At 39.3% G+C, this 26414-nt stretch overlaps 2 protein-coding genes across 2 annotated transcripts in view; both read right to left on the reverse strand.

Moving 5' to 3' along the window:
* The window catches only part of HGD (homogentisate 1,2-dioxygenase), a 48677-nt gene extending 40345 nt beyond the window's left edge, over positions 1 to 8332 (reverse strand). The window contains exons 1-3 of the mRNA XM_040484615.1: positions 8092 to 8332; positions 2494 to 2565; positions 1089 to 1177 (exon numbers count right to left, since the gene is read on the reverse strand). Coding sequence (XP_040340549.1) covers positions 1089 to 1177; positions 2494 to 2565; positions 8092 to 8106 — 176 coding nt within the window. The 5' untranslated portion in view covers positions 8107 to 8332. The remainder of the gene's footprint in view (positions 1 to 1088; positions 1178 to 2493; positions 2566 to 8091) is intronic.
* A 3732-nt stretch (positions 8333 to 12064) lies between these two features.
* RABL3 (RAB, member of RAS oncogene family like 3) overlaps positions 12065 to 26414 on the reverse strand; it is a 38266-nt gene continuing 23916 nt past the window's right edge. Inside the window, exons 5-8 of the mRNA XM_040484625.1 lie at positions 24520 to 24670; positions 20286 to 20357; positions 17230 to 17268; positions 12065 to 16666 (exon numbers count right to left, since the gene is read on the reverse strand). Coding sequence (XP_040340559.1) covers positions 16601 to 16666; positions 17230 to 17268; positions 20286 to 20357; positions 24520 to 24670 — 328 coding nt within the window. The 3' untranslated portion in view covers positions 12065 to 16600. The remainder of the gene's footprint in view (positions 16667 to 17229; positions 17269 to 20285; positions 20358 to 24519; positions 24671 to 26414) is intronic.

Below are 26414 nucleotides of genomic sequence, written 5' to 3' on the forward strand. Positions count from 1 at the left end.
AGGAGGAGACTGTGGAGGTAAAGCCAGTCCCATCCACTAAGCAGTACCAGACCAACTGCCCTCCTCCCCAAGTCTCCAAAATTAGGAGCACTCCTCTCCACAGATGCCCTAGCCTGACATTCCTATAGTTCGACACTACTTGTTTAAGTACGACACTTACTGCCTCCCCAAACCACAACATCTATTGTGTTCAACCTGCCCCATGGGAGTAAATCAAGGGAGTGAGTTCATTGACCTGGCTTGTGGGATTAGAGGAAGCATGCAACATGACACATTTTGCTAATGAATGTGCTGGTTTCCATCAAAGGCAAATTCCAAAGAGTAAAAACCTTATTAATTCAAACCACAAGAGGCCATAATAGATGACCTTTCAACTGCCCAAGGTTACTTATCCAATATTTTCATGCAAAGAAATAATATTTCTAGTCAGCTGAAGAAGATATTACACTGAATCTGTAATTTTGAGTTACTCATTATTTAAAAACAAACAAACAAACAAACAAACAAACAAATCAAAATTGAAAATTCAACTGGACAACCCTTTGGGGAAGGCCAATTTACTGGGGACATTTTCTTTTCTTTAAAAAAATTTTTTTTTAGTTTACTTATTTTTGAGAGAGAGAGAGAGCGCGCGCGCGCGCGCGCATGAGTGGGGGAGGGGCACAAAAAGAAGGAGACACAGAATCTGAAGCAGGCTCCAGGCTCTGAACTGTCAGCACAGAGCCTGATGCGGGGTTTGAACCCGTGAACCGCGAGATCATGACCTGAGCCAAAGTCGTATGCTCAACTAACTTAGCCACCCATGCACCTACTGGGGACATTTTCCTTTGGAGACAAGTGATAATTTGTAAATGGAGCTGGACATGTGTGTTTTCCAAGACTCTGTGCAGCTGCTTCCTTACTTTTTTCCACCAGTGACTTGATCCTAGCTGGAGACAAGCCCTCCCCTCACAATTACCCAGAGTACAGCCTGTGAAAAGCAGAATCTTCGGCAGCCCTGGGAAGCGATGGCCCAGATGTAGGAGCCAGCACTAAGTACTAGTCATAAATCCCACAGCCTTCAGGTCAGAATTAATCTAATCCTGTACCTTCTCTTATTTGTGCTCCGTGGACAAGTGAAAGCCGATCCTGAGAGCTGCTCAGCATACAGGTTATAAGGGCAGACTTGAGGATTGTTCTAAAACAAAGGAGGCAATAAACAACATCACTCCAATCAGAAAAGCATCTCACCTTCCTGCAAACAATTCAGTGGGGGAATTCTGTCCTGGATGAGGATGCTCTGGTCCACTGCACAAGACCACCTTCAACCCATATATACTTTTTGTAACAACTGTTTAGGTGACTTTCCTCGTGTTTAGAAAAGCAATACATGTGTAATACAGAACATTTATAAAATATAACCCATGATCTCACCATCCAGAAATAACCCAATGTTGTCACACTGGTACATTTCCTTCCATTCTTATCCTCCAAAATAAGGATCCAATGATGGATGATGTGTGTAGTCCTATAACGATCACGAATTTTTTTTTGGTGGAAGAAACACTATATCATGAGCAATTTTTTCATGCCATAAAATATTCTTTAAAATTTTTGAAAATATTTTGTATGCCATACTTTTGTTATTGTAACCAACACTAGTGTAAACATCTTTGTGGATCCATTTTTAGGACTTATTATTTTCTCATCATTGTCATAACTCATGCCATTTAAGAGAACTATAAGGAAGTCCTCTTAACCTTGAGCCTAGGGGATCCTCCTGAAAGTCTTACAGTTAGTCTTGCTATTTCAGATTGCGTGCTTTGCCGTAGGTAACCACCATCCCACTTTAATCTTTGTATTGGCATTGTTGTGTATCCCAAGTATCTTTTTTTTTTTTTAATTTTTTTTCAACATTTATTTATTTTTTTTTTAAATTTTTTTTTTCAACGTTTATTTATTTTGGGGACAGAGAGAGACAGAGCATGAACAGGGGAGGGGCAGAGAGAGAGAGGGAGACACAGAACCAGAAACAGGCTCCAGGCTCTGAGCCATCAGCCCAGAGCCCGACGCGGGGCTCGAACTCACGGACCGCGAGATCGTGACCTGGCTGAAGTCGGACGCTTAACCGACTGCGCCACCCAGGCGCCCCAACATTTATTTATTTTTTGGGACAGAGAGAGACAGAGCATGAACGGGGGAGGGGCAGAGAGAGAGGGAGACACAGAATCGGAAACAGGCTCCAGGCTCTGAGCCGTCAGCCCAGAGCCCGACGCGGGGCTCGAACTCACGGACTCACGAACTCACGGACCGCGAGATCGTGACCTGGCTGAAGTCGGACGCTTAACCGACTGCGCCACCCAGGCGCCCCATGTATCCCAAGTATCTTAATGAGTTGTGAAACTCCTAGACAGTTCCCAGGAACAATGGTGAGTCGATGCACTTTGGCCTGAGGGCTGGTTATTCATTCCTACAAATCAGAGCTCTCTAAGCTGATATTCTATTCATCCATACCTGTCCTTCTGGCAGAGCACCTGGGCAGCGAGGGTCCTCTGAGGCACATTCATTCCCGAATCCAGAAATGTACTGCATATGACAAAGATACGAAGGCTGTCATTAAAGTATTTAAAGAGCATTTCACAACATTGATAGTCTAATGAAGGTAAGGTAAGAATTTCTATAAGGACATGTGTTTGTGTATGATGTTCCATATGTAATATGTTTGCTATGTCTTGGCATGTGGACCATCTAGGAAAGAAAATATGCTCTGTGTGAATTGTAAAGACCACCAATTAGGGGCTTCTGGGTGGCTCAGTTGGCGAAGCGTCCGACTTTGGCTCAGGTCATGATCTCAAGGTCTGTGAGTTTGAGCTCCGCGTCAGGCTCTGTGCTGACAGCTCAGAGCCTGGAGCCTATTTCAGATTCTGTGTGTCCCTCTCTCTCTGCCCCTCCCCCCACTCATGCTCTGTCTCTCTGTCTCTCTGTCTCTCTGTCAAAAATAAAATAAACATTAAAAAATTTTTTTTAATTAAAAAAAAAGACCACCAATTAATTGGGAGAAGACTCCTGAATATTGCATAGACTTTCCACCCTTAGCTATACTTAGTTGATTTGTGGGTTTGTTCTTAATTATTCCACCCCAAGACCAGGTTCTTTAATTATCTTTCCCCCAGGGAGTTCTGGAGAAAGGAGATAACTAGGCATCACCTCAACTCCAGATTAGTAGGATCTTCCTGGGCCTAGACTGCAACCTCCCTGTGTGTGGAGCTCCATTCCCCTCCATGCTCTGAAACAAGCAACTAAAAATAGGCATGTGGATCCAGTCTACAGCAGAACGCTTGAGGGAAAGATCTCCAAACTAGCCTTGCTGAGAGGCAGAAGCCTATATTTTCTGATTCATCTATGGAACACTTGTGTACATATTTGTATTTTTGTGGATACATGGAAACAAAATCTGGAGATATGGGTGGCTTTCACAAGTGCCAGACCAGAGTCTGTCCACAGTGGTACAATGGAGTCTATTTGATTGCCGGCTGTTTCCTTTACACCTAGAGGGGAAAAAAGTTAAAGACTTTCTCAACAAAGTAAAGTATGGGAGCCCCTGAAATTTATTCTTACAGCACTTAGCATACCTGTGAGCTCTTGTTCACTGTCTGGCTTCTCTGCAAGTTGGTAAGCCCCAAGAAATCTGTAGCAGTCTTGTTCGCCTGGATGTGCCCTGTGCCTGATTTACCAGAGGGTACTCAATAGATACCTATTGTTTGATTTAGCCTTTCACTTACAGCCTATTCTGAGTGTATGTATGCTGCTGTAGGTGGGGTTAGAACCCCCTTTTCTCTAACTCAAATATTTAAAATGGCTATTTTCTGCCCATAGTTGATCCTAATAAACGGACTTAATTTTAGCTCTGGATAATGAAAGTGCAGCCTTGCTCTCTGAGTGAAATGCCACCATCTGAGCACATGTCTTTAAAAGATATAAGAAGGATGCTAGTGGGTGGAGGGTGAGCCCTCCAGAGTTCTCAGCAGCATGGAGACGGATGAGCTGAATGCAATATGCCTGGATGTGTGAGCAACGATCAGGCCAATAACTGCTATATTTGGAAGGAATATCAAATGTGAAATGTTATGACCTAGAAAGCAATGGAAGCGAAATTATTCTTTTTGCCTCCAGACACAATTTTTTTTTTTTTTTTTTTTTGTACTTTGGAAAATCTATCAGCACTAAAAACACTGAGTTATATTATACACAGATAGGTTAACTGCAGCGACATGCAGTTTGGACTGATTTCTTTGGGGAAATGGTAGAGCATTGCGACTCTCCACTGAGTACAATTTTCTTCTCTCAGAATGGGCCTCACGCTCACTGTCAACAGGAATGAATTGGAGTTGCTGAGAAATGGTAATGACCCCAAATTATCTTCAATTCTGTGGAATGGAATTTTAGACCAATCTGTGACTGAAGCAAGCCATTGAGCATGACGGCGCCCTTACTTTCTTTGTTCAACTGCCACATTGTTTCTCTCTGCAAGAGAGGCCGGGGAGTCTTAAGTATTGAGGCATACAGCTGAACCTTCTCCAGTCATGGGCGGGTTTACTTATTAACCTTCCCCATTCTTTGCCACTGCTGGTCTCAGAACAGAGTCCAGGGTTCTATGTATTTTTGGCACAAGGGAAAAGAGACTTAGTATATGTAGTTCTGAAGCATTTGCTTCTGACTGCTTTAAAAAATAGAAAAGAAAGTAGAAAGAACAGCTGGTGGTTTGGAAGGGAGCCACCCAGCTCTGAGAGAGGTGTGAGTTCTGAGCCTGTTTCTGCATCTTAGCTGTGGTGCATTGGCTGACGAGGAGGCGGAAAATGCTGACTCACTCTCCAGTCAGTTGGTTTTCCTAATCCTCGGAGAGAAGAATTTACAGATGAGTTTATTAGAGCTTTCAAATGCCATGTCCCTTACGGCCGAAGGTATTTGACTTGAGGAAGCAGTATTCAGCAGGTGCTTTCCCAAGCTTCTGAGATCAAGGGCAGAATCTGAACTCTGCTTATATCAGCTGTGAAAATCCAAGTGTGCAACTCCAGCTGGTTCAGTGACTATGTACAAACATTCCTTATGCAAGAAGAAGAGAAAATCTAACATTAAGCAAGTGAGTTTGTATGTTTTCTTCAGTCCAGATTTCTGAATAACTTGATCCAACATAAAAAAATGATCTCACTTTTCTCCAAGAGAATGATATGAATCCTTTCTAAACAAAAGAACAAATTAGCGAGCTCCATATAACTTCAGTTGTCTGGCAGCTGCCTACCTTACCGCTTTTTAATCCTCGCCTGGTCCCTGGGACGTACTCTGTGTCAGAGTAGGCTTATGAGGTGCTTTCTCCCAACTCTGATTCTGGATAATGCCCTGATGGGACGGGCAGATGGTGCACCTCACTGCCTTTCACTGAGCATAAAGGAAGGAGAGAGAAGTCAGGGTGGAGATGGAACGATAGCTATCTTGTTCCTGTGGCAAGAGTCCAGTATTTCTAATGAACTGTGCTGGGAACAGAGAACAGAGATTGTTGGGAACTTGCAGGTTATTGTGGTAGAGCTGAATAATGACCTTCAATGATATCCATGTCTGAATCCCTGGGAACTTCCTACACTCAAAGAGACTTTGAGGATGTGAGTGAAGTACGAATCTTGAGATGAGGGATCATCCTGGATGATTTGGGTGCGCCCCAAATGTAATCACAAGTGCCTTAGTACAGGGAGGTGGAGGGATATACAGCTACAGAAGAGGAAAAGGCAGTGCAGTGACAGGCAGAGGCTGGAGTGATATGCTTTGAAGATGGAGACTCAATCACAGAATGCAGGCAGCTTGGGGAAGCTTGAGTTTAGCCCTGGGAAACTGATTTCACAGTTCTGACTTCCATAACTGTAGGAGAATAAATATGTGCGGTTTTAAGCCACTAAATTTGTGGTAATTTGTTACAACAGAAACAGGAAACAAATACAATCGCAATATTAGTGGGACCCATCTCTGGCTAATCATTAGAATCACCTCCAGAAATTTATCAAACACACACCCAGACCTAGTGAATGAAAATATATGGTAGTGGGGCCCAAAATCTGGATATTGAACAGCTCTTCATTTTAGAAATTAGGAAATCAAGACTTGTAGAAGTGAAGGGACTTAAGAATGTGGAATAGTCTGTTTGAAATTTAACCTTATTATTTTCTCTTTTGAATTTTCTTCCCCCAGTTGTGCTGCTTTTACATAAATGTGATTTCTTTTAGGCTTTGTGTTGATATATCCGTTAAAATGAAGACATAAAAGCTGAGAAGTATATTTTTTAACTTATGTAATGTTTATTGATTAGAATGATGCAATCTGGTTTTCTGTGTTTGGATTCCTGATCTCTAGAGCTAACCTTTGCTCGTGCAGATTAGACAGCAGGCAGGGAAGAAAGCCTTTGAAATTGAGAACAAAGACCAGCATGCAATTTACATTGGTCTGCTGGTGCTGTGCATAATAAGTTGCTAAAAATTTCAGCAGGATAGGATTTTAGATATAATTTATTTATAAATGGTAAGGATGTTTCCAGCCCCTGCTGAACTCTCCCATAGGATTTTCATCAGGAAACAAAATTCTTATGCACTCTCCCTTTCCCAGAACTTCAGCTGCCACCATTGATAGGATGACCTCCTGTATCTATTAACCTGGTCCTACCCCCTCCCCTGAGATCCAGATCCATACATCCCACTGCCTCCTGGGTATGTCAACTTGGCTGTCCCTGCAGCAGCTCAAATTTAGCTGAAACTCTCTTGGCTCCCAGAATATGCTGGACTGTCTGTGTATGCCGTGCCTTTGCACTTGTTTTTTCTCTGCCCCCCACCTCTTTTCATTTAGCCAATTTCTACTTCTCTCTTATGAGTCAGCTGAGGAACAGCCTTCTTCAAGAAGTTTCTCTTGACCCCACCTAGCCCAGACTCGGTTCCTTTACAGTATCAACCTGTGGCATCAGTACTAACACATAATATTTGCTGAATGAAAGAGAGTTCTTTCTCAGCATTTCCGACTCTTGGTCACACATGAAGGTAAAGAAACAAACGTTTGCTTCAGTGTTGTGTGTTTTCAGGATCCCTATCAACTGGGGCGATGTTTGATTCTTCAAACTCAGCATCAGTTGAAGGGCATTAGGAAAGTGTTCAAATTCTGCATTCCTGAAAGAAGCCCGGAGTGTGGCTCACCTGACTTGAGTCAAGTTCTGGAAAGTTCTCCTCAGTTCCACATGCATGTGTTGGGCACTGATATAGCCCAGGCTGGACACTAGGTGTGGTTTTAGACACTGGGAAAACAGTCCCCTTCCCTGGACTTAAGGCACACGGTCCAGTAGATGTCACTAAATATCCTTTTGGAACTTGGGATTTGGATTCTGACAAACCAGGTTCTGATCTAGTCTGTCACCTATAAGCAGTGACCTTGGGCAAGTCACTTAATCTCTCCAAACTTTCTTTTCCTTTTTGGTTAAATAGAAACAAGAGCGCCTACATCTCAGATCTATTTTGAGGATTACAATATGAGTTAATTCATTAATAGCACATAACCCACACATATTTTTCAATTGCACATTAAATAATAAAAAGGAATTACTTCCTAGAGGAATTGCTAGGGCTTCTATTGGCCAAGGGCCAATTGTGGATCCTCAAAATAACTGAATAGATACGGCAGATCTAATTGGTTGCATGGAGGCAGTCCAGGAAGCTGTAGCAACAGGAAGATATCAGGGAGTAGGGGCTGGGAAGCAGGCAGTGAGATATATGTCTGCCCATGGTCGTTGGGGGGGTGGGGTGGGGCGGGGAGCCCTTATGATGTCTACAGATTCCCAAGACAATATTTGAAATGAACAAAGGCAAAAGATGGACAATGAAGGCTTCATCTCTTTTCTTTACCACCTTTCCATCAACACCCCCAGCTCCAGCCATGCCTGTGGACACCATGGCAAAACCTCTGAACACTGGGGTTTAGAACATGGCCTTTCTAGGTCCTTCCTGACTCCGACACTCTGGGGTTCTCAGAAGCTTCTGTAAATTCTGGCTGAAGAAGCCACAGCAAACTTGGCAGATAGTCTCTTACCTTCAACTCGGCCATTTTCCCTCTGCTGCAGGTGTGATGACTTCAGGAAACACAGGCCCAGAGAGGGTATGAAGCTAAAATGCTTCTGTTTCTCCTCCAATCCACCCTCTGAATGTTATTCCCACCACTTCACCGTGCTCACTGGTTAGCAGGCGGCTCAAACTAGCCACAAAAATTGCCTAACTGATCAACTAGGGAGAAAGTCCAGCATGCTTGTTTTCAAACTGCTTATGCAATTGTCTTTGGTTTTCACTAAATCTAGGCTGTTTCTGGAAGAGTTTGCAGAGCCTATCTCCTCTCCAGCCGAGGTAAAGATTAGCCAATTATGTGTCCCAGTGAAAAGAAGGAGGCTTATTACTGAAGACAGAGAATGGAAAGCTCTCTGGGAAAGGAACCGTGGTAGTTAAGGCATGCTGTGTGCGGCAGAGGCTTCTCTCAGTCCTGACTCAGGCCTGGAAGGAACAGGGCAGGGTATTCATTCTCTGCTGGGCAGTGACAAAATGAATTGTGCTCTGGCACAGGTGTTTACACACAGCTGCTTGAAACAGGGACTGAGTCTGGACAGCTGTCCAGAGGTGCCTCCAAGGGATGAGCTGGGTGAACTGTCCAGAGTCTGAAGTGCTTCACTTAAAGCAAACGGAGATGTTTGCTATTGTTCCTTTCATTTCTTAAATATATTTAGTGGTTGTTTAAAATAAATTCTTATGCTTTGGCTCTCTCCCACTCTAACCTCTTTTTTTTTTTTTTTTCTTCCCCTCCCCCATGAGAACTGAGAACAAACTAAGGGTTGATGGGGGGTGGGAGGGAGGAGACGGTGGGTGATGGGTATTGAGGAGGGCACCTTTTGGGATGAGCACTGGGTGTTGTATGGAAACCAATTTGACAATAAATTTCATATATAAAAAAAAATAAAAAAAAATAAAAATATTCCAAATTCAATTTAAAACTTTTACCATCTTAAAAAGAAAATAAAACCTTTACCAACTCAAAAAATAAAATAAAATAAAATAAAATAAAATAAATTCTTTAAAAATCTTGTTTTCTAATACCTTTATCCTTCTAAAAGCGGACCAAGAAATTACTTTCCAGCCACCTTTTCCATGACTCCCTTGCCCTTCATCTTGGCTATTCTCCTTAGCCATGGTTAGATATCCACTTTGTGGCTAATTGTACTCAGGAAGAAAGAAACTATATATCGAGTGCCTGTTCATGCCAGGTTTTTCCATAGAAATTATCTCATTTAATTTCACAAGAACAGTCTTGTAAACTAGGCTTTATCATCACAAACTTACGTGCAACAGACCAGGCAGGAAATGTAGGCTAGGTGGTATTTCAAGATAAGACTTCTAAATGAAGCTCCAATTTTTAAACACTGGAAACTAGAACAAACACACGAATGAATGAATGAATGAATGACTAGATAAAACCATTGTGGTAGATTGCAAAAATGTCCATAATTTTCTCCCATCCTTGTATGCATGCTCTTTTGTAATGTTGGACTTTGCTGCTCTTCACATAAAGAGATGTAGTCTTTTTCTTACCTCCTTGAATCTTACTTTTGTTAATAGCAAGCACAACACAAGCAGGGGCGTGAATAGTGCTTGTGCCTTAGGATTTGTCCATTTCTTACTACTTGAAATTACCATGCAGAGAAGCTGGGCCAATCTCCTTGAGAATGAGGAACCACATGAAGAGAGAAGTTAGTCCAGCACCAACTGCCGGACATGTTGAAAGATGCAGTCTGGTTGTCATATAACTGGAGACACATGAATGATCCCAGGTGAAAATGGCAGAAGAACCCCCAGCAAGACCTAGTCCAAATTGCTGACTCACAGAATTGTGGGCAAATGGAATGGTGTATTTTATGGTATTTAATGGGGTGGTTTGGTGAGATAACTGATACACTGATATAAAAAACATACACGCAGATTTGGAAAGGTCATGGGCCATCAGCTTAGACCCTCTGCTCTATATTAAATGGGTCTAAGTTACCGCCAGAGGTCCCCAGGTTCCAACATACTGCAGTAGCGGCAGATGATTTGCCTGTGTACGAGGTGTTAGCACAGAGAGGGCCAGAAAAAAATGACAGGTTGGTAGCAAACCAACCTGTGTGGATTGATGCCTGAGTTCCAGACAGTTATAGGACATCTCAGCATATGTCAGCATAGACAGATGACACTGTGGTATTACGTAAGCTTGCTTCCCTGGAATGTATATACAAACCCTGGAGGAAGTGGTATGTGTTGGGGGAGGCCCTGGTTTTACTGAGGCTAAGTTTTTGTTACTCCTGCAGTATGCAGACTCAAAATCAAAAATGAATTCCAGAAAAAATATTTCTTACATCTGAGTTTATGAGTATTTTGTCTTCAATCTATCTATCCTGGATGTGAGTCTTTGGTGGTTAGAGGGAAAAAATGAATGGGAGTCAATAAAAGACAAGGGAAAAGCTTTACTGCTTTATTTTTCCATAGGCTTCCTACGTTCTTTCCATTGAATCAGCTTTGAAGGCAAATTCAAGAAGTGTTTAAACTCTTTCCTAGGGTGTAGGAGATTTCTGAAAGAGTAAGAAAGTGGTCACAGATCCTTGACTGGACGAAAATTACTTTCAGGAACTTGAAAATATTTGAAATTGAATAACCTTTAACCAAACTTTATGGATTTCTCCTGACTTAACTGTATTTCTTTTTTGTTTTTATAAACGTGATTCCATAAAACAAGTATTTGCTTTGTATAACTATGTGCCAGGCACTGTGCTTTATACACACAAGGGATAGGAGAATAAATTAAACTCAGCAACAGCTCTGATTTGAGGTCTGATGGTTTTCCACTTTAATTAATGTAATCACACACTCATTTCTTTATCTTACAATTATTGAGGACCTCCTATGTGCCAGACTGTGTGAGATGTAGGAGATACAAAGATGACTAACTCAGTCCTGTTCTCTACTAGTGCAGCATACTGGAGAATGCTGAAATAAACAGGCTATAACAACAGAGAACCGTATCTGCTGTGACAGAGACGAGCCCAGGGTGCTACAGGAGGGATTGAAGGGCACCTAGTCCTGAGCAGGAGGGCAGGGAAGGCTTCCCAAAGGAGGCGATAACTGAGCCAAGCTTCACAGGATGAGTTGGATAGGGCATTGAGCAGAGGAAAGAGTGTGTGCAAACACAGAAAAGTGGAAGGGCAGTGCATTCAAAGAGCTGTGTTTAGGGCAGAGTGGAGGGGTCTAGTGAGGGAAGACCGGGAAGGGAAAGTTTGGCAGACATCTGAAGAGGGATTGAGGGATGCCATCTGGGCAGGTGTCAAAAAGACACCCAGTGGAGGGAGAAGTTTGTGTAGGGACAAGGCAAACACACACTGGATCAGAACAGAGTCACGCTGTCAAAGTTGTGAGCAACAAGAACAAAGATGCTAAAAACCAGTAGAGGAGGATAGATTCGGTGAAACAATACAGGGAATGCGTGAGGGGGAGAATTTGAAAAGGACCAGGAAGTGGAGACAGCAGGTATCTGCTTCTCCCAGATTCTAGTAGAAATTAGGTTTACCCTCTGCAGAAGCTTCAGAAGAAAAGTCAGAGGAGTTCCAGATTCACACCACCAGATTGTGGAGTAGGACCAAAACCACGTGTAGGTAAGTGATGAAACCTCCAGCCTCCTTCTTCCACTGCACTTCCTGAGAATGCTATCAGGAAACGTTTCACCCTCCAGATAGCAGACTGGAAAGATTCTTCTCTAGGACAGTAATCCATACATACTGGATATTTTGATAAATATTAAATATAAAAGGTAAAGTCTTTCCAGAAATGCTTCTTTTAATAAGTGGATGCCTCCCCCATTAGTTCGCATATCCACGAATTAGTAATTCTCATGTATAGTTCTTATTTCCAGAATAAGACATGATTCAACATCATTTAATCTTACTTTTTGGTTTTAAGACATGTTAAGAAAATTCATTCACATAGATAAGTAGATATGAATGGAAGGAATTTTATTACCTCACTTCTCCTTCTGAATCAAATATCAAAAATCACATAGCAATCTATCATAAACATCATTTTTAGTAACCTATCAACAACTCAGGTTCTCCTTTAATTTTTTTGCAAGGAAATAATTGGGAATCTGATTGGAAAAGGCTTGGTTACCCAGCTATTGGAATCAATGACTTTAATTAAATGTTACCTTTTCACTTAGATGTGCCTTTTCTAACTCATTTTACTTAGAAAGGGTTGAGAAAATAAATGTTAATTTTATATTCCTTTGCCTGTATAATTATTTTTCACAAAAAATGTTATTTTGATATTTTGATAGACCAAGCAAGAAGACTTGCCATGAAGAAATGTGCCATAGCCTTGGCTATTTCTTACCAAAACTCTCTTCGCTGTGTTCTCAGGAACTCAGGAACCGCTTCCTTGAGAGGTCTGCATTTTTTTTTTTTTTTAATAATTGTGAGTGGAACAAAGTCCTTAAATAAAACTAATATTTAGAATTGTCCTTTTATTGGCATCCTAAGACATTTACACCCTGGGCCAATATACCACATTCCTACATAAGCAAGATATTCCTTTTCCACTGTGGGAAAAGGACAATTGAGAAAGAAAGCACAGGTGGGAAGTAAGAACTAGCACTGAGCTGCATTCACAAGAAGAACAATTTTAACATACATAATGGAGATGGATGACCTGGAAAATGATTCCCCTAAAACTATCTGTGTCCATGCACCTCTTGGAGGGGACATGTGTACCCATCCCAGTTGGAAGACCACAGATCCACACCGAGAAAGTGGCAAACATTTCATCCTGGGAGCTGGGGTAGTGTTACAGGGTAATGTGAAGGGGTGTGACAGGTCTGGAGAGCAATCACCCCAGGATGGAGTTAGAGAAGTTACAGTTAGAGGGTCTCCAAAAAAAAAGATGGAATTGATAAATGTACTTGCTGCTACTGAGCAAGATTTTATGTCTCTGTGGGAATGCAGGGGTTTCATCCTTCACCAATACTTACTGATGACCTTGGTAAGGCTTAGTGATTAGCCAGCTGAGAAAACAAATGTGGTACAAGTGAGGGACCGTGTATGAGATGGCAAGGCATCTTATTAGAAATAAATACACCTGGAATGCAGAACATGGTGGTAGTAAAAATGACAGTAGTTCATTAAAAACAAACATCTCCTGTTTTGCCAATAGAGAATGGGACAATCATGTCATGATTGCTGTGGCATGTATCACCTTGAGAGGGAAGAGTGGCTCAGCTCATGAAGGCGAAATCATTTAAGGAAGCCCAAGATGAACTTTGATGAACTATACAATGGTGCCATTAAGTACATTCCGCATATTCTCTATGATAGGAGTTTATTATCTTTCTCAGAGTGTGGATCCCAGGCCACTCACTGCAGAATCACCTGGTTTGTCTGTTAAAAATACAAAATCCTGGCTCTATCCTATATACATAGAATTGGGCAAGGAGAGGGGGGCTGATAAAATCCCAATCTGCATTTTTAAGCACTTCAGAGGATTTTTATGCACACTCGAGTCCGAAAGCCACTGCTTTAAGTCCTTAAACGGAGGTACTAATAGTAACTGGAAGTCGGACCCCCTTCCTACTCTATGGAGCAGCCCTGGTAGGCTTCAGCTCCAATTTTGCATCAGGCAAACATACTGTGGAATATTTGAGGCTCACGGTTCTCCTAGGGCTAGATTGCCTGGAACCTTTCCTCTCCTACCATAGTGATTTCACTCAGTCTGGGGACTACAGAGGAATGGATTTTTTATTTCCTTCTCCTCCTTCCCTGCAAACAGTATCCTCCTCTGAATTTTAACAGATATTAAATCAATGCAGACATCCTGTTAGACCTTCAAACTTCTTAAAATAGATGCTACCTGTGCTTTAAAAATTTCAATTGAACAACATTTATTAAAAACCCACACAAGGTCCTCCCTAGGTTGGGTGCTATGGCATATACTATTGAAATGGACACTCAAAAGCTCTGGTCATAGCAGCAGTGAGGAGCTCTTCATCTCCGTCTGATGGCCCAGCACATCAGTTCCACGCAGTCCATTTTCAGAATGGACAGAAAAATAGCAGTGTCAAGGCACTGTCACGGATTATGTTATGGATGCCTCAAGTTTAGGGACTTCTGAGAACCTAAGATAAAGTGATACGGATCAACCCCTTTGGGAGCAGCAGTTCTTTTCAGAGCACAGAAGTGGAGAGGTCAACCCAAATCTTGGGCTGGATTTCAACGAAGGGCCCTGCCACCTGAGCGACAGATGAATAACTGTATGCCTTCACGTCTGGTTGCCTCCATGATAAATAACAACATTGGTTAGACATCTAAATCACAACAGAAAAAAAAACCCAAAAGAACCTCTATTGCTAATTACCTGTTCCATCAAGAAAATTAAAGATTTAATTAATACTCTTTAGGAAGTATTTTGGTATTTACATTTGTTGATTATCCAAAAGCAATTTTGATGAGCGGATCTCAGGAAATCCCAGCAAAAATTATTCTTCAAAACATTCATTTTCAAGAACTTTGGCTAATAACATTCATCTTGGCAAACAGCCTTGTTTTGCTGCTACTAATACTTTGCAACAAATTTACCTTAGATTATTAAAAATTATTTTTTCTCAGAAAACTATAATTCAGTCAAGCCTCACAAGCAAGAAGAAATGGAGTTGAGGGGTACTGCTAAGTTTTCAAGGCTGACCCTGAAAGGCATCAGTGATGGGTTATTTTTATTTTTTAGCAAGGGAGAAAATAAAGAAATTGAGAGAGGTTTTTTAATTAAGGGAAAGAAAGAGGAAGAAAGGGGAGAGAAGGAAAGGGTTATATGTATTTTCATTTCTGTGTCGTTGTATTATTCTTTTATTTTTTCAGAATGTATGTATAATTTTTTTTTAATTTATTGTTTACAAAGAGCTTTAGTTGGATCTTTGTGCATGCATTTGTGCAGCCTCTGTCACAACTTGCTTGTGCCATACTCCACGTACAGATCCTGATTTGCATAGCTCTACTTTGTGTCAAAAAAGAAATCAGGCCTCGGTTTTATGGCTGAGGATATGAAGACAGACTGGAGAATATGCTAGCTGATCAAAAGTGCTTTAAAAATCCTTCCCCAAATTCCTACAACTGCCTTTCTAAAAGCACTGGCTAACCTTCTTATTTTAAGATCTTCTGGTAGCATACCTTGATTTCCAAAGTACTTCTGAAATTTAATTAAAATGGAATAGAAAGTGAACTTAGTGTTTTTTGCCTAGTTTTAAAATGAGGAGCTGAAAGTGTATACTTACTATTTTTTTCTAATATGGAGCAAAATCAGGACTGCAAAGACCTGCCTCGGAGCCAGAGAGCGGTTATGGGTAAAAAGGTGGTGCTGAATAAGGCAGCAAATTGCAGTTTTTGGAAACCAGGTCTATATATTAAAGAAGAACCAGGGCAGAGAGAATTAAACAAGCAAAAAAGATGGGTAAAAAAAGGAACGATGAACAATTATGCATACGCGCACATACACCACCACCCTCACAAAATGTTGGATTATGAAATCTAAGAATCCTAGTCCATAATTCATGTAAATGTGTTGCTGTAGAACTTATTTTTACTTGTCTCCATAAATACATTGTTGACACAGAAAATAACATTCTTAGTTTACCGACTACAGTTAAGAGACATTTCAGGAGTTGACTTTTCCTTTAAAAAAATAAAAACAGTAGAGGCTGTAAATCTCTCTTACTGCCCTTGAACAGGTCTTAGATTTCACCCTGCCTATTTCCAAATAGAAAACAATAAGACAGTGCAGACATCTGTAACCCAGAGTGAAGGATTTAGTGAGCTGTCAATTTCTCGGAGAATTCTCCTTTGCTGGTACTGCTGTTCTCTATGTATTATTAATCTATTTATATTTAACTCCAGCTATTAGTCTGCCTCTTCTAGCCACTGAACCATTTGCAAAGGAGAGGAGAGGGAGACAAGGGCTGCTATTATTAGGCATCCTTGTGTGTGATGAGAGTGGAGACAATTAAATAACACCATTTTGCTTCTTTGAAAATGACAGAGATTGTTTGGGGTGGACAACCCAGGGCTGGTTAACATAACCTTTCCCCTCAAGAAGGTAAAACAACAGAGATACATTTTTGAAGTACTTAATTAAGCCTTCAGCAAGGAGTGTGGGAAAGTTACAGACCTATAAAAAACCTTCCAATTCTGGGAAGAGTAAATTTTTTCTGTAGCACTCTGTCACTGCTCATTTACTGCATCATTTTGACAACATCTCATATTTCCACAAGGCTTTTACATAATCTATAAACAGGGACAGAAAGGTGAGGAACAGAATGGGGACAAAGTTTGGACCTCCCACGCTGTCACTTCCTTTCAGCTTTCCATTAAAGGGTGAGGCTGAAGGGTGGCATTTTAGGATGATTCTGTTAAAAGGCTGAAATATTAATAATCAACACAGCAAGAAGAAAGCTGTGCAGAACTGCCACCGCTTGCTCACTCTTCCAGGATGGGTGTAATTCAGTCATAATGAAGGCTCTTTAACGTTCCTCCCCCAAACCTTTTTCGATCAGGAAAGCCTGGAATCTGTTGGCAAGAAAGATAATCACGTTAAGTCTCAAGCAAGCAGAGTTCAAGTGCTAATAGCCTTATAAATTTTTCCCTTTATTTTCTGTTTCTTTATGTCACCCTGTTGTCCCTTACAGAATCATCTCTCTGAGGTTTTACTCAAATAATAAAATAAATGTTCCCAAAATGGAAAACATTTGCCAACAAATTGGTGATAGTGTCATCTAAATCAGGGAAGATGAAGGTGAATCTCATAACATCCGCCTACTGGACTTTTACATGAATTGTCTACATTGTGATAGGTCTGGGATATGTACCCTCTGGAGTCTTAAGCAAATGATTTTCTCCTATGATTTTATAATATAACCTTATCCCTGCATTCTTTTTGTTTCTTAGAGCCTTATTTTCCCTTAATCTGATATTTTTGCTTTTCTATTTAGCAGGACAGAAGAAAATGCTTTTGCCTACAAAGGATCCCCCCCCCCCCCACCTCACCCTTTTTTAAGCTACTTCTGAAAATAAATTTGGAAATCACCTCTCTTCAAATTTAAGAGCCCACTTTGTCAAGAATAGATACAGACCTGATTACCTTCCCTTAGAAAGTATCTCTTCTCTATGACCTGTGAGAAACAAATAAAGATTTTAAGGGCTTAGCAAAAGTGGTTCACTGTGGTTACCACTAATGGGACGAAAAGGCATATACCCAAATGAAGAGTTTTTTCAATAGTTATGGACATCTAGTACAATAAGTTAAATCTCATGCTAGGAAGATCAGGATTGTGGGCATATTTCCATAAAAGCTTGCCTTATTCCCAAAGGCATTAATAATAGATTAAAAATTAAATGAATACACAAAAATGGCTAAATCATAAGAGAATGGGATAATAACCCATGCAGTTCCAAGTGTACGGAAGCAAATTGGCTCAAAGTTTCCTAGCAGTTAGCTCAAAGATACAAAACAGAACCCATAAGATAAAAGCAGAACACTTTTACTACTACAATAGTACAGGTATTCCTTATAGCCAAGTCTGTGTAATGTAGTGAACTGCCACATCCCTTGAGTAAACGCAGTGATAAATTTGGTAGGTCCTCAATGGAGACAGATGACACAACATCAAAGGCATTCAATTAGCTTCTTTCTATGGACTTAATCTGCATCCTTAATTCAGTAGTTTCAGAACTGTATTTGGTCAGCAGGAGAAATGCGGTAATGCAGTGGATGTATCCGCACAAATCCATCACTGCTATTGAAAAAAAAAAAAAACTCTCAAAAATACATGCCCTAATATAATTTAAGAGTACCATGTTTTCAGATGATAGAAAATAATTTTAAAAAATAATGAATTCTGTTCTAACACTTGAGAAACTGCACTGTTTGTGAAGGCGGTATGATTTTCTTTACACAGAGCTGTTATGATTAAGAAAAGCCAATTGGATAAGAATACAGATTAGATGCAGATTAACTCTCTAAAACACTGGAATCCAGAATTATGAAGCTAAGATTTCCCCTGAATAAGAGCATGGCGTCTCCTTCCAGGGCTGTGCCACCTTGATCTCACTGGCTTGACAACCAAATCATCTGGATTCTTTCTACCGTTGAGACTATGGGTTGCTTTTAGCCACAAGAGACCCAGTGTAGGTTGCATTCACTGGCCACAGAGGTAGAAAACCTGGCTTGTGATTAGCACATATATCAAAATACTGGATCCCACGAAAACCAAGAAGAGGCTGACTCCTCCACAACAGGTCAGGAAAACCCTATCATTCTAGAGTGGGGAAGAATTACTACTAAAGGGAGTCAGGAGAAGGAGCTAGATTCCCTCTTGGTAAATAAATCTTTATACTAAATTCTGGAAGATATGGTAGAAAACTGGGCAAAATTTAGTTGCCAGGTCCCGTTGAGGCAACCATGTTAGTCTGGAGGTCTGGCCAACTTCCTGATCCATATACTTTTCACTGTGGTGATGAAGAATGATGCTACTTTTTGCTTTTGCTCCTAGTTCCCTACTCTCAACTTGCAGTGTCTTTCTCTTACCAAATATTGTTCTCTTCTTAAAATGAACCAAGTTCCCTCTGATTTTCTTAAAGTCTTGCCTGACAACTCAGGTCACACTAGTCTATAACCCATTGTTTCTCTAGAGTTTAAAACATTTTTTTATTTTTTATTGATGTATGGTTGACATACTATAGCTGTTTCAGGTATATAACATAGTGATTCAACAATTATTACATTACAAAATGCTCACTACAATAAGTGTAGTTACCATCTGTCACCATATTACAATATTATTGACTCTATTTTCTATCCTGTACTCTTCATCCTTGTGACTTACTCAATTTTCAGCTGAAAGTTTGTACCTTTCTATCCCCTTCATCAATTTTCAAATTAATAAATTATTAACAAATTAAGCAATATATTGTGGGATCTTTCTGTGTCAGACAAAGATCTGTAAGTTGTTTCTCTCGGGGCAGAACAGTGTATCTGTTGGAGGCCATGGATCTAAACTAAATGGAAGTTCTTATGTTTGAAGCTTGAAAATCATGTGGAGGGAAAATCCAGTTCCTTGCACTGCTTTCCAACATTTTTCATGTTATGGCACGTTTAGAAAATGCTACTATTTGTACAGCACACTGGGTTAAATGAAAGAGGCTGCCGATCAGCTGCCTGGGGGGCTCTGGCTGCTTCAACTGAGGGCATCACTATCTCGGCACACTTGTACCATATTTGCCACACTCCAGCTGGGAAGTTTCTGCAATGAAGCAAACAGTTCTCGTATTAAACGGGTAGGGGTGTGGGGCTTATCTTGTTATGACATAATGGACAAAAGGGCCAAATATTAGATCCCTAAATAGATAAAAGAAAAATGATTCACAAAGAAGAGCTATGAGGAGGGAAATGTTTTTCTTGTCCTCTTAAAAGGAAATGTAATACACGAATCAATCTTTTTCAATAATACATACAGAAATACATTCTTTTACTTTACTACGCAATGTCAACATGAGGCAAATGACTTAAACTTGGTCAATACTATGTGCAATGGAGCCCCAGGGCCTTGCGAAGGAAGGACAAACAGTGCTCTAAATTACCAGTATGCTGAGTCATTCTACATTTTCATTCCAGTTCAGGACAATAAGATGATGCTAGCAAGAGTCAATACTTGAATGCAAAGGTTTCTGATAGGGAAAATTACGGAATCAGGAAGATGACATAACCTTAAAAGTAATAATAACATTTATGTGGAGAATAACAACAGCTGGGAGAGCAAAAAGAACGCAGGGCTTTAGGCAGAATCTCCTGGGTTCAGTGCCTTTTGTGGGGGCTGAGGGGATGTGAATAAATACAAGAAGAGCTGGGAAACAGGAAAACGTAATTTGTTTTAAGGAGGGAAATTAGGTTTCTTTTAAAATAACTCATTTAAATCCAGTAGCTTTCATCCTTTGCTTAGAGAACACTAGTGATAAAATAAATACGTCAGCAGGCCTTGAGCAATTATACCAACAGATAAGAGAGATCAACACAAATGTTCAGGCTATGAAGTGCAGGATGAAGGAATAAAAGGGCAAAGCATTCTCCAAAAACTTTAAACTCTCATATTATATAAATTAAGTTTAAAAATAACTTAATTGAAGCTATTACCTTATCAAAAAACCTACTGAGCTTGACAGCATTGGAAGAACCTGCAGCTAGGTACCGTGGATTTGTGCAATCCTAGAAGATAAAACGTAAGATCCACATATGTCAGGAAACATCAGCTCCTTGTTAGTCACTACTGTTCCTGTTGCACTTTTCTATAGTAAAATGTTAGGCATAACACTCTCATGAAATATTCAAGCAATTTTCAAATTACAATGCACAAAGCTAAGAGGAAAGTGCTAAAGGAAGATAAGGGCGCTTTTTGTCATTTATGCTATGATAGAGCACACTGAACCAATGTATTCACCATCAAATAATTCATAAAGGAAAAGAGGATTGCTAACCTTACTAATAAGAAAACCAAGACACTAATCATGTGACCTACCTACATTTACCCTAAAAGCAGAAATAGAGCCAATAAAAACTTAACACTTCATTTTTTAGTACGAGTTACTCAACAGCATCATCTAATCAAGTAGTATATAGTTCATACACAAAGCGGGAATCATGAAAACAGGAGTTAGAGGAGCAAAGAACAAACAAAACAGTTGCTAGGGATTTCTCACTCATTGAATGCAAAGTACTACATCTCTTGGTAAGCCATAAAGATAAGAATAAACAATAAATATACTTTTTGATAATAAAAAATAAACAGTAGGTTTATTATTAAGTAACAATCTATTACTATTTAACAGGATTTTGAAAAATAGGAAAAAAAATGGGGCCCAGAAGAGACAAAACAATTTGGAACATTACAATGAAATAACTAGTAAATTACAATAATCAGTAAAGATCTCAAAAGGTTTATTATTCTTTTCCTGGAATTTCAGTGTCAAGCTGCCTTTGCTTGTCATCATTAACTTGCCACCTCAAGAGACAGAGCACTTTGATTTTTACCTCAAATGCCACCTAAGGCCAAACTATAAGGGTATCAGACAGGCTCCTTTACAAAGATGGCATTTGTCTTTCAGTTGTAGATGGTCTATGTCCCTTGGGCAATTACTGCAATTACTGTTGCATTTATTCTGTTTTGTATGTAATCTCTAAACCCACATGATTCCTTTGTAGTAAACTGTGTAATAATCACCTCTTTCACTCATATATAACACTTCAAGACTCACATTTTTCATTTTGGCTGGAAACTATAATGCATTTTCCAAAACCACACCAAAAAAGAGACTATAACAAGCTTTTCAGAAATCATAGAATACTAGAAAAACCAGTAAATTAGCCAGAAAGTTCTGAATCTGAATATCTGTCCCAACATTTCTAGACTGTGTAGCATTGGTTAGGTTACTAAGCCTTTCAACTTGAGCTTACTAATTTGTGAAATGAAGATAACATAACAATACTTACCCCACAGGATTTTCGTGAAAGTTATGTAAGATAATGCATGTCTGGCACATACATAGAAGATACTGAAATATTAGTTCTCTCTTCATTCTAAGAAAATGCTATCAGATTGAATTTTCAGGCACAAAAGCACCTAACATAATGAACGTTAATTCCATGTATGGGGTAAAGAGACTGAAACATCATCGTGGAAACTGTTGTACTTGAAAAAATGTATAAACACATTTATACAGCAGTTGGGGCATATGAGACACAAACCTTAGGTAGACTTATGTTAGACATGTTTTCCAAAATGGATATTGATTACATAGTCATCACAATGTCAAAAGACTTCACAGATGATTCAAGATAGAGCTATAGTGCTAAATACAAAAACTAAATCAAACAGCAAACAAAGCTTAATTCTAAGGCTCACGGTTTTACATTGACCAGGCTAGAGACACCCTATGATTTTAGGATGCCAATTTTAGAGTTGAAAGAGCCATCTGCCATTGACCACGGCTGGGGGCAAATACCAAAGATTAATAGCTTTAAAATAGCTTGTCAAAACTTGAGAAAGGAAGGGAAGGAAACTAGGGAAGATGCTTCAATATAATCACTTTGAAGTAAACACACAACAGAGAAAATCTGTCCTAGACACAATAAGCCTAACAGGATTTTAAAAAATAAGTAATCATTTCCCTTTTTATAATTTAAACCAATTTACTTTTTTTCAGGCACAAGATAGTAACTTTGATTCCACCTTTGATATATACATTTATGTTGATTCTTACTTTTTAAAACAGTTTTAAGTGAATTCAATATTGTAACTAATATTGTTACATTACATTTTTACTTGAGGCTTAATATCTACTTGCTGAGTCTTTCTGACTGCTATCTCTTTTTGAAACTCCTATCAAATTTTCCTCCTCATTTTTCTGCCCTGAATCCTCAAAACCCTCTTGTTTCTGTTGTATTCTTGAAGCTGTACATTGATAACAGGGCAAAAGTATGCTGTATGTGTGAACTCTGTGGAGATCATGTGTGCCAAAGTACCACCACTTGAGTACCTTTATAACTTGTTAACAATTAAAAGATGGTGCTGCCTTTGCAAGTAAAGTAGGAAAAATACATACCTGGGTGATTGTCACAAAAACCCACAGGCACTACAAACAGATAGATTCCAAAATATATGGAAAGTAATTACTGGAACAAATTAAGTATATTCAATGGCAAATTTCCCACTGGAAATAATGTTGAAACAAAGTAACTTCAACACTTCTGCAACAAGGACATTATATATCCCCTGTAGCAGAAATCCTCTGAAATATCATGGTCCAGTTCAACTAGCTGGGGCATTGACAGTGAATATTCCATGGTGGCAGGTGAGAAAAATAAGGCACCCCACCACAAAGCAGGATGTAAAAATAACAGAATGGCAGGCAGAAGTGGATTCAGTTATGGGGTAGAGGTTGGTTTGAACCAACCAGTGTTCACAACTGTTGATTTGGAATAAGGGCATCAGAATGACCTGAGTCATCAGCTAAAACTATAGAGCCCTGGTCCTCCTGTCAGATATTATGAATAAAAAGCTCCAGTGGTGGAACACTTATTCAAATTTTTTCACAGCTACATTGATAGTATAAATATATAGTCAGGTTTGGGTAATTAGTGATTTAGATGATTTCTAAGAGCTTTTTCAGTTCCAAGATTCTAAACGTTAGTTGGAGAATAATTAAGTGGAAGACAGGCTCAATTGCAGAGCACTGGCTCTGGAGTCAGAGTGCCTGGTTTGACCTGTCTGTATAACCACGGCCTAGTTACCTCTCTCTGGTTCTAATATTCATCTTTAAAATGGAGTTAATTACAGTACCTACCTTACAGTGTTGATGTGAAGACAAACATGAGATAATGTACATAAAACACTAGAATGGTACGTGGCATGTAATAAATGCTCAGTAAATTACAGTCATTATTATTTAAAAAATTTTTTTTAATGTTTATTTATTTATTTTTTGAGAGAGAGACAGAAACAACGTGAGCAGGGGTGGGTCAGAGAGAGAGGGAGACAGAATCCAAAGCAGGCTCCAGGCTCTGAGCTGTCAGCACAGAGCCCAACGCAGGGCTTGAACTCCTGAACTATGAGATTATGACCTGAGCCAAAGTCAGACACTTAACCAACTGAGCTACTCAGGAGCCCCTAGTCATTAGTGTTATTAAACCACAACTAGCACCATATGTCTGGAATTGCCAGTGCACTGAATATGTTGCAGAAATCCTACTTGTGAACAATGACATATAAACCATGACTGAAGCTGCTGGCCAGGATCCTTCTCTGGGCAACATTATCTGGCTTATGTGAAAACTTCTCTTAGCCTTTTTAGCATCCAGTTCAAATTGAGCTAAATTTTCTCAGGAAGAAACTCAGTGCTCTGTATATATACAAGTTTGTATTAATTACTGCTCATGAAGCACTCCTAGTTTCCACAGTTTGTAGTTTTCTCATTTATCTATTTCTTTGCTCTTGAAGTTAAAGTCTGTAGCTTAAGAAGCTGAGAGGCTTTTCTAAAGCAAGAATAATCAAGATGTCAGTGACCTTTGTTACCTTAATTTAATTATTTTGATTTTGGTATGATCTTAAAATATCTTTTCAAGAAAAAGCCCAGGGTTTACATTATTCATAGAACAAAGTTTGAACATTCCCACAGATCAGCATATAAGAAGGTTGAGTTGACTGTTCCCTATCTGACAGTCTATGTTGATTCCAATTTTCACTACATATTGGATCAGAACCCAAATGACTGATAGTAAGTATAAAGCTTCTTTCATGAGAATATATGACCTAAGTCTTCAATTTTGGTTTTGCCTAACGATAACACAAAAATGCATGAGTGAAAACACATACCAGATTAATTTCTTCTGCATTGAAATCCTCAGCTAGGAAAGCAGTCCTAGTTAAAACTTCATGGCGCTTGGCTTCATGAATCTGATCCAGTTTAGTCCCTATTACCAACAGTGGGATTTGGTTGTCAGCAAACTGTTCCCGGTCATAATCCCTGTAACAAATAATAATGAAGAGGTGAATACAATTTACCCTTCTGATGTAGATGTGTAATGTTTAAATGTAAGTAGCTTACACTATTTTACTGAGATTTCACTGACTCTTGCTTACCCATCACCTATAAACCTACTTTTCTCCCAATTTCTTCCAAATACTTATTCATTTATCAATCCATCCTCACCATCTATAGACTTCCAACTGTTCATCTAACTACTCAAATTTTGTTTCCATGAATCTTTATAGACTACTTGAATAACTGAATGTCCACCAGGTATATGAAAGTAGGTTAACTTGACCTCTCCCAAAGTTCTGTATTCTCAGGCTAACAGCTCAGGAATTTTTCTAGGTAGATGCACAGAGTGAATTCAAACCTCAATGGAATGAGAATGCAAGAACCTAGCATGGCACTCAAACCTTTTGTCAGAGGGGAAAATGAAAAGCTTCTGGGCAAGCATCAGCTCTATACCTACCATACATATTTTTATCTATGAATAGTAAAGAAAAATAGATCATTTCAGGAAAATAAGAAACAAGGGTGCTGAAGGCCAGAAAAATTGACCACAGATGATGCTATGCCTGGGACAAGATGGATTCAACAAATGGAAAAGGAAAAGAAACAGCTGAAATGCAAAACGAAAAGTAAAAGGAAAGAATTAAAAGCCAAATAGGTTTTTGTGCTGACACAAGAGTCATGGGAAAGAGAGGACAGACAATATGGATCACTCATGGTTAGTGGTCTTGGGTGACTGGCTATTAACAATCCTTTTTTTTTTCAATTTTTACCCAAAGGACAGAGTGGTGTTCCTTCTATTACTGAAAGGAATATAGAGCCAATGTTGTTCAATTAATTTAAATTCTATTCACATATGAGAAATAAAACAGACTTGGATTCCTGACATGTTATAAGCTCAATTTACAATAGTCAGCAAAATCTGGTTGCAGACACTTTATGACAGCAAATCAATATTGCACAATACAATCAATACAACCCAGTTGAGCCTAGCTTTTCTTCTTCCTTTCACATTATTTGTCTTTCTCTTTAAATAATCTAAACTGGGGGTGTATAGTATGTGTGTGCAAAATTACCACATCTTTTCGCCCTTCACAATAATCTTACAGTGCTTCAGTTACCACCTAGCCTTGGACACACAAGTGTTTTCAACTATGTAGCCTGCCATTCCTTAAAAATATTATTGTTGTATTTACTGCATCAAGCCAATAATAGCTTGAGTTCAAGGCCTTTGATTCTTCTTACCAACACTGACATTGATTTAGGAGACATAGCCCAAAATTGAAATCTGGTTTATCACAGAATAAAATTTTCAGAGTGTCCTCCTTTAGGAGTATTTCTGATACTAACTCTGGCTCACATACAAACTTTTGTATGTATTTTATCAGTCATCATTTTTGATAGACATCTATCTCTGTCACTTGCAGTCTTGTATAATCTTTGTACATTAACAAATACTTGTACATATAACATACATACATCGCACATAATATATATGTTGTGCATCAACATATACATGTATTCTATACGTAACATAACATATGTATGATGCCATATACATTTAACTTATTCTCTTGTTTCTCTTTTTAGCTTTTCTTTTTATTCGCTTTTTTCATTGAATCTTATATTCAATTTGAAGTTTGATCTTGAAACCTCTTTTTTTTTTTTTAAAAAAAAACCATTAGATAAAAAACAGATGGGGAATTTTATCATGGATGGATACGGCTGG

The sequence above is a fragment of the Herpailurus yagouaroundi genome, unplaced genomic scaffold (genome assembly GCF_014898765.1).
Source record: "Herpailurus yagouaroundi ecotype Mexico unplaced genomic scaffold, PumYag 162, whole genome shotgun sequence".
Taxonomy (NCBI): domain Eukaryota; kingdom Metazoa; phylum Chordata; class Mammalia; order Carnivora; family Felidae; genus Herpailurus; species Herpailurus yagouaroundi.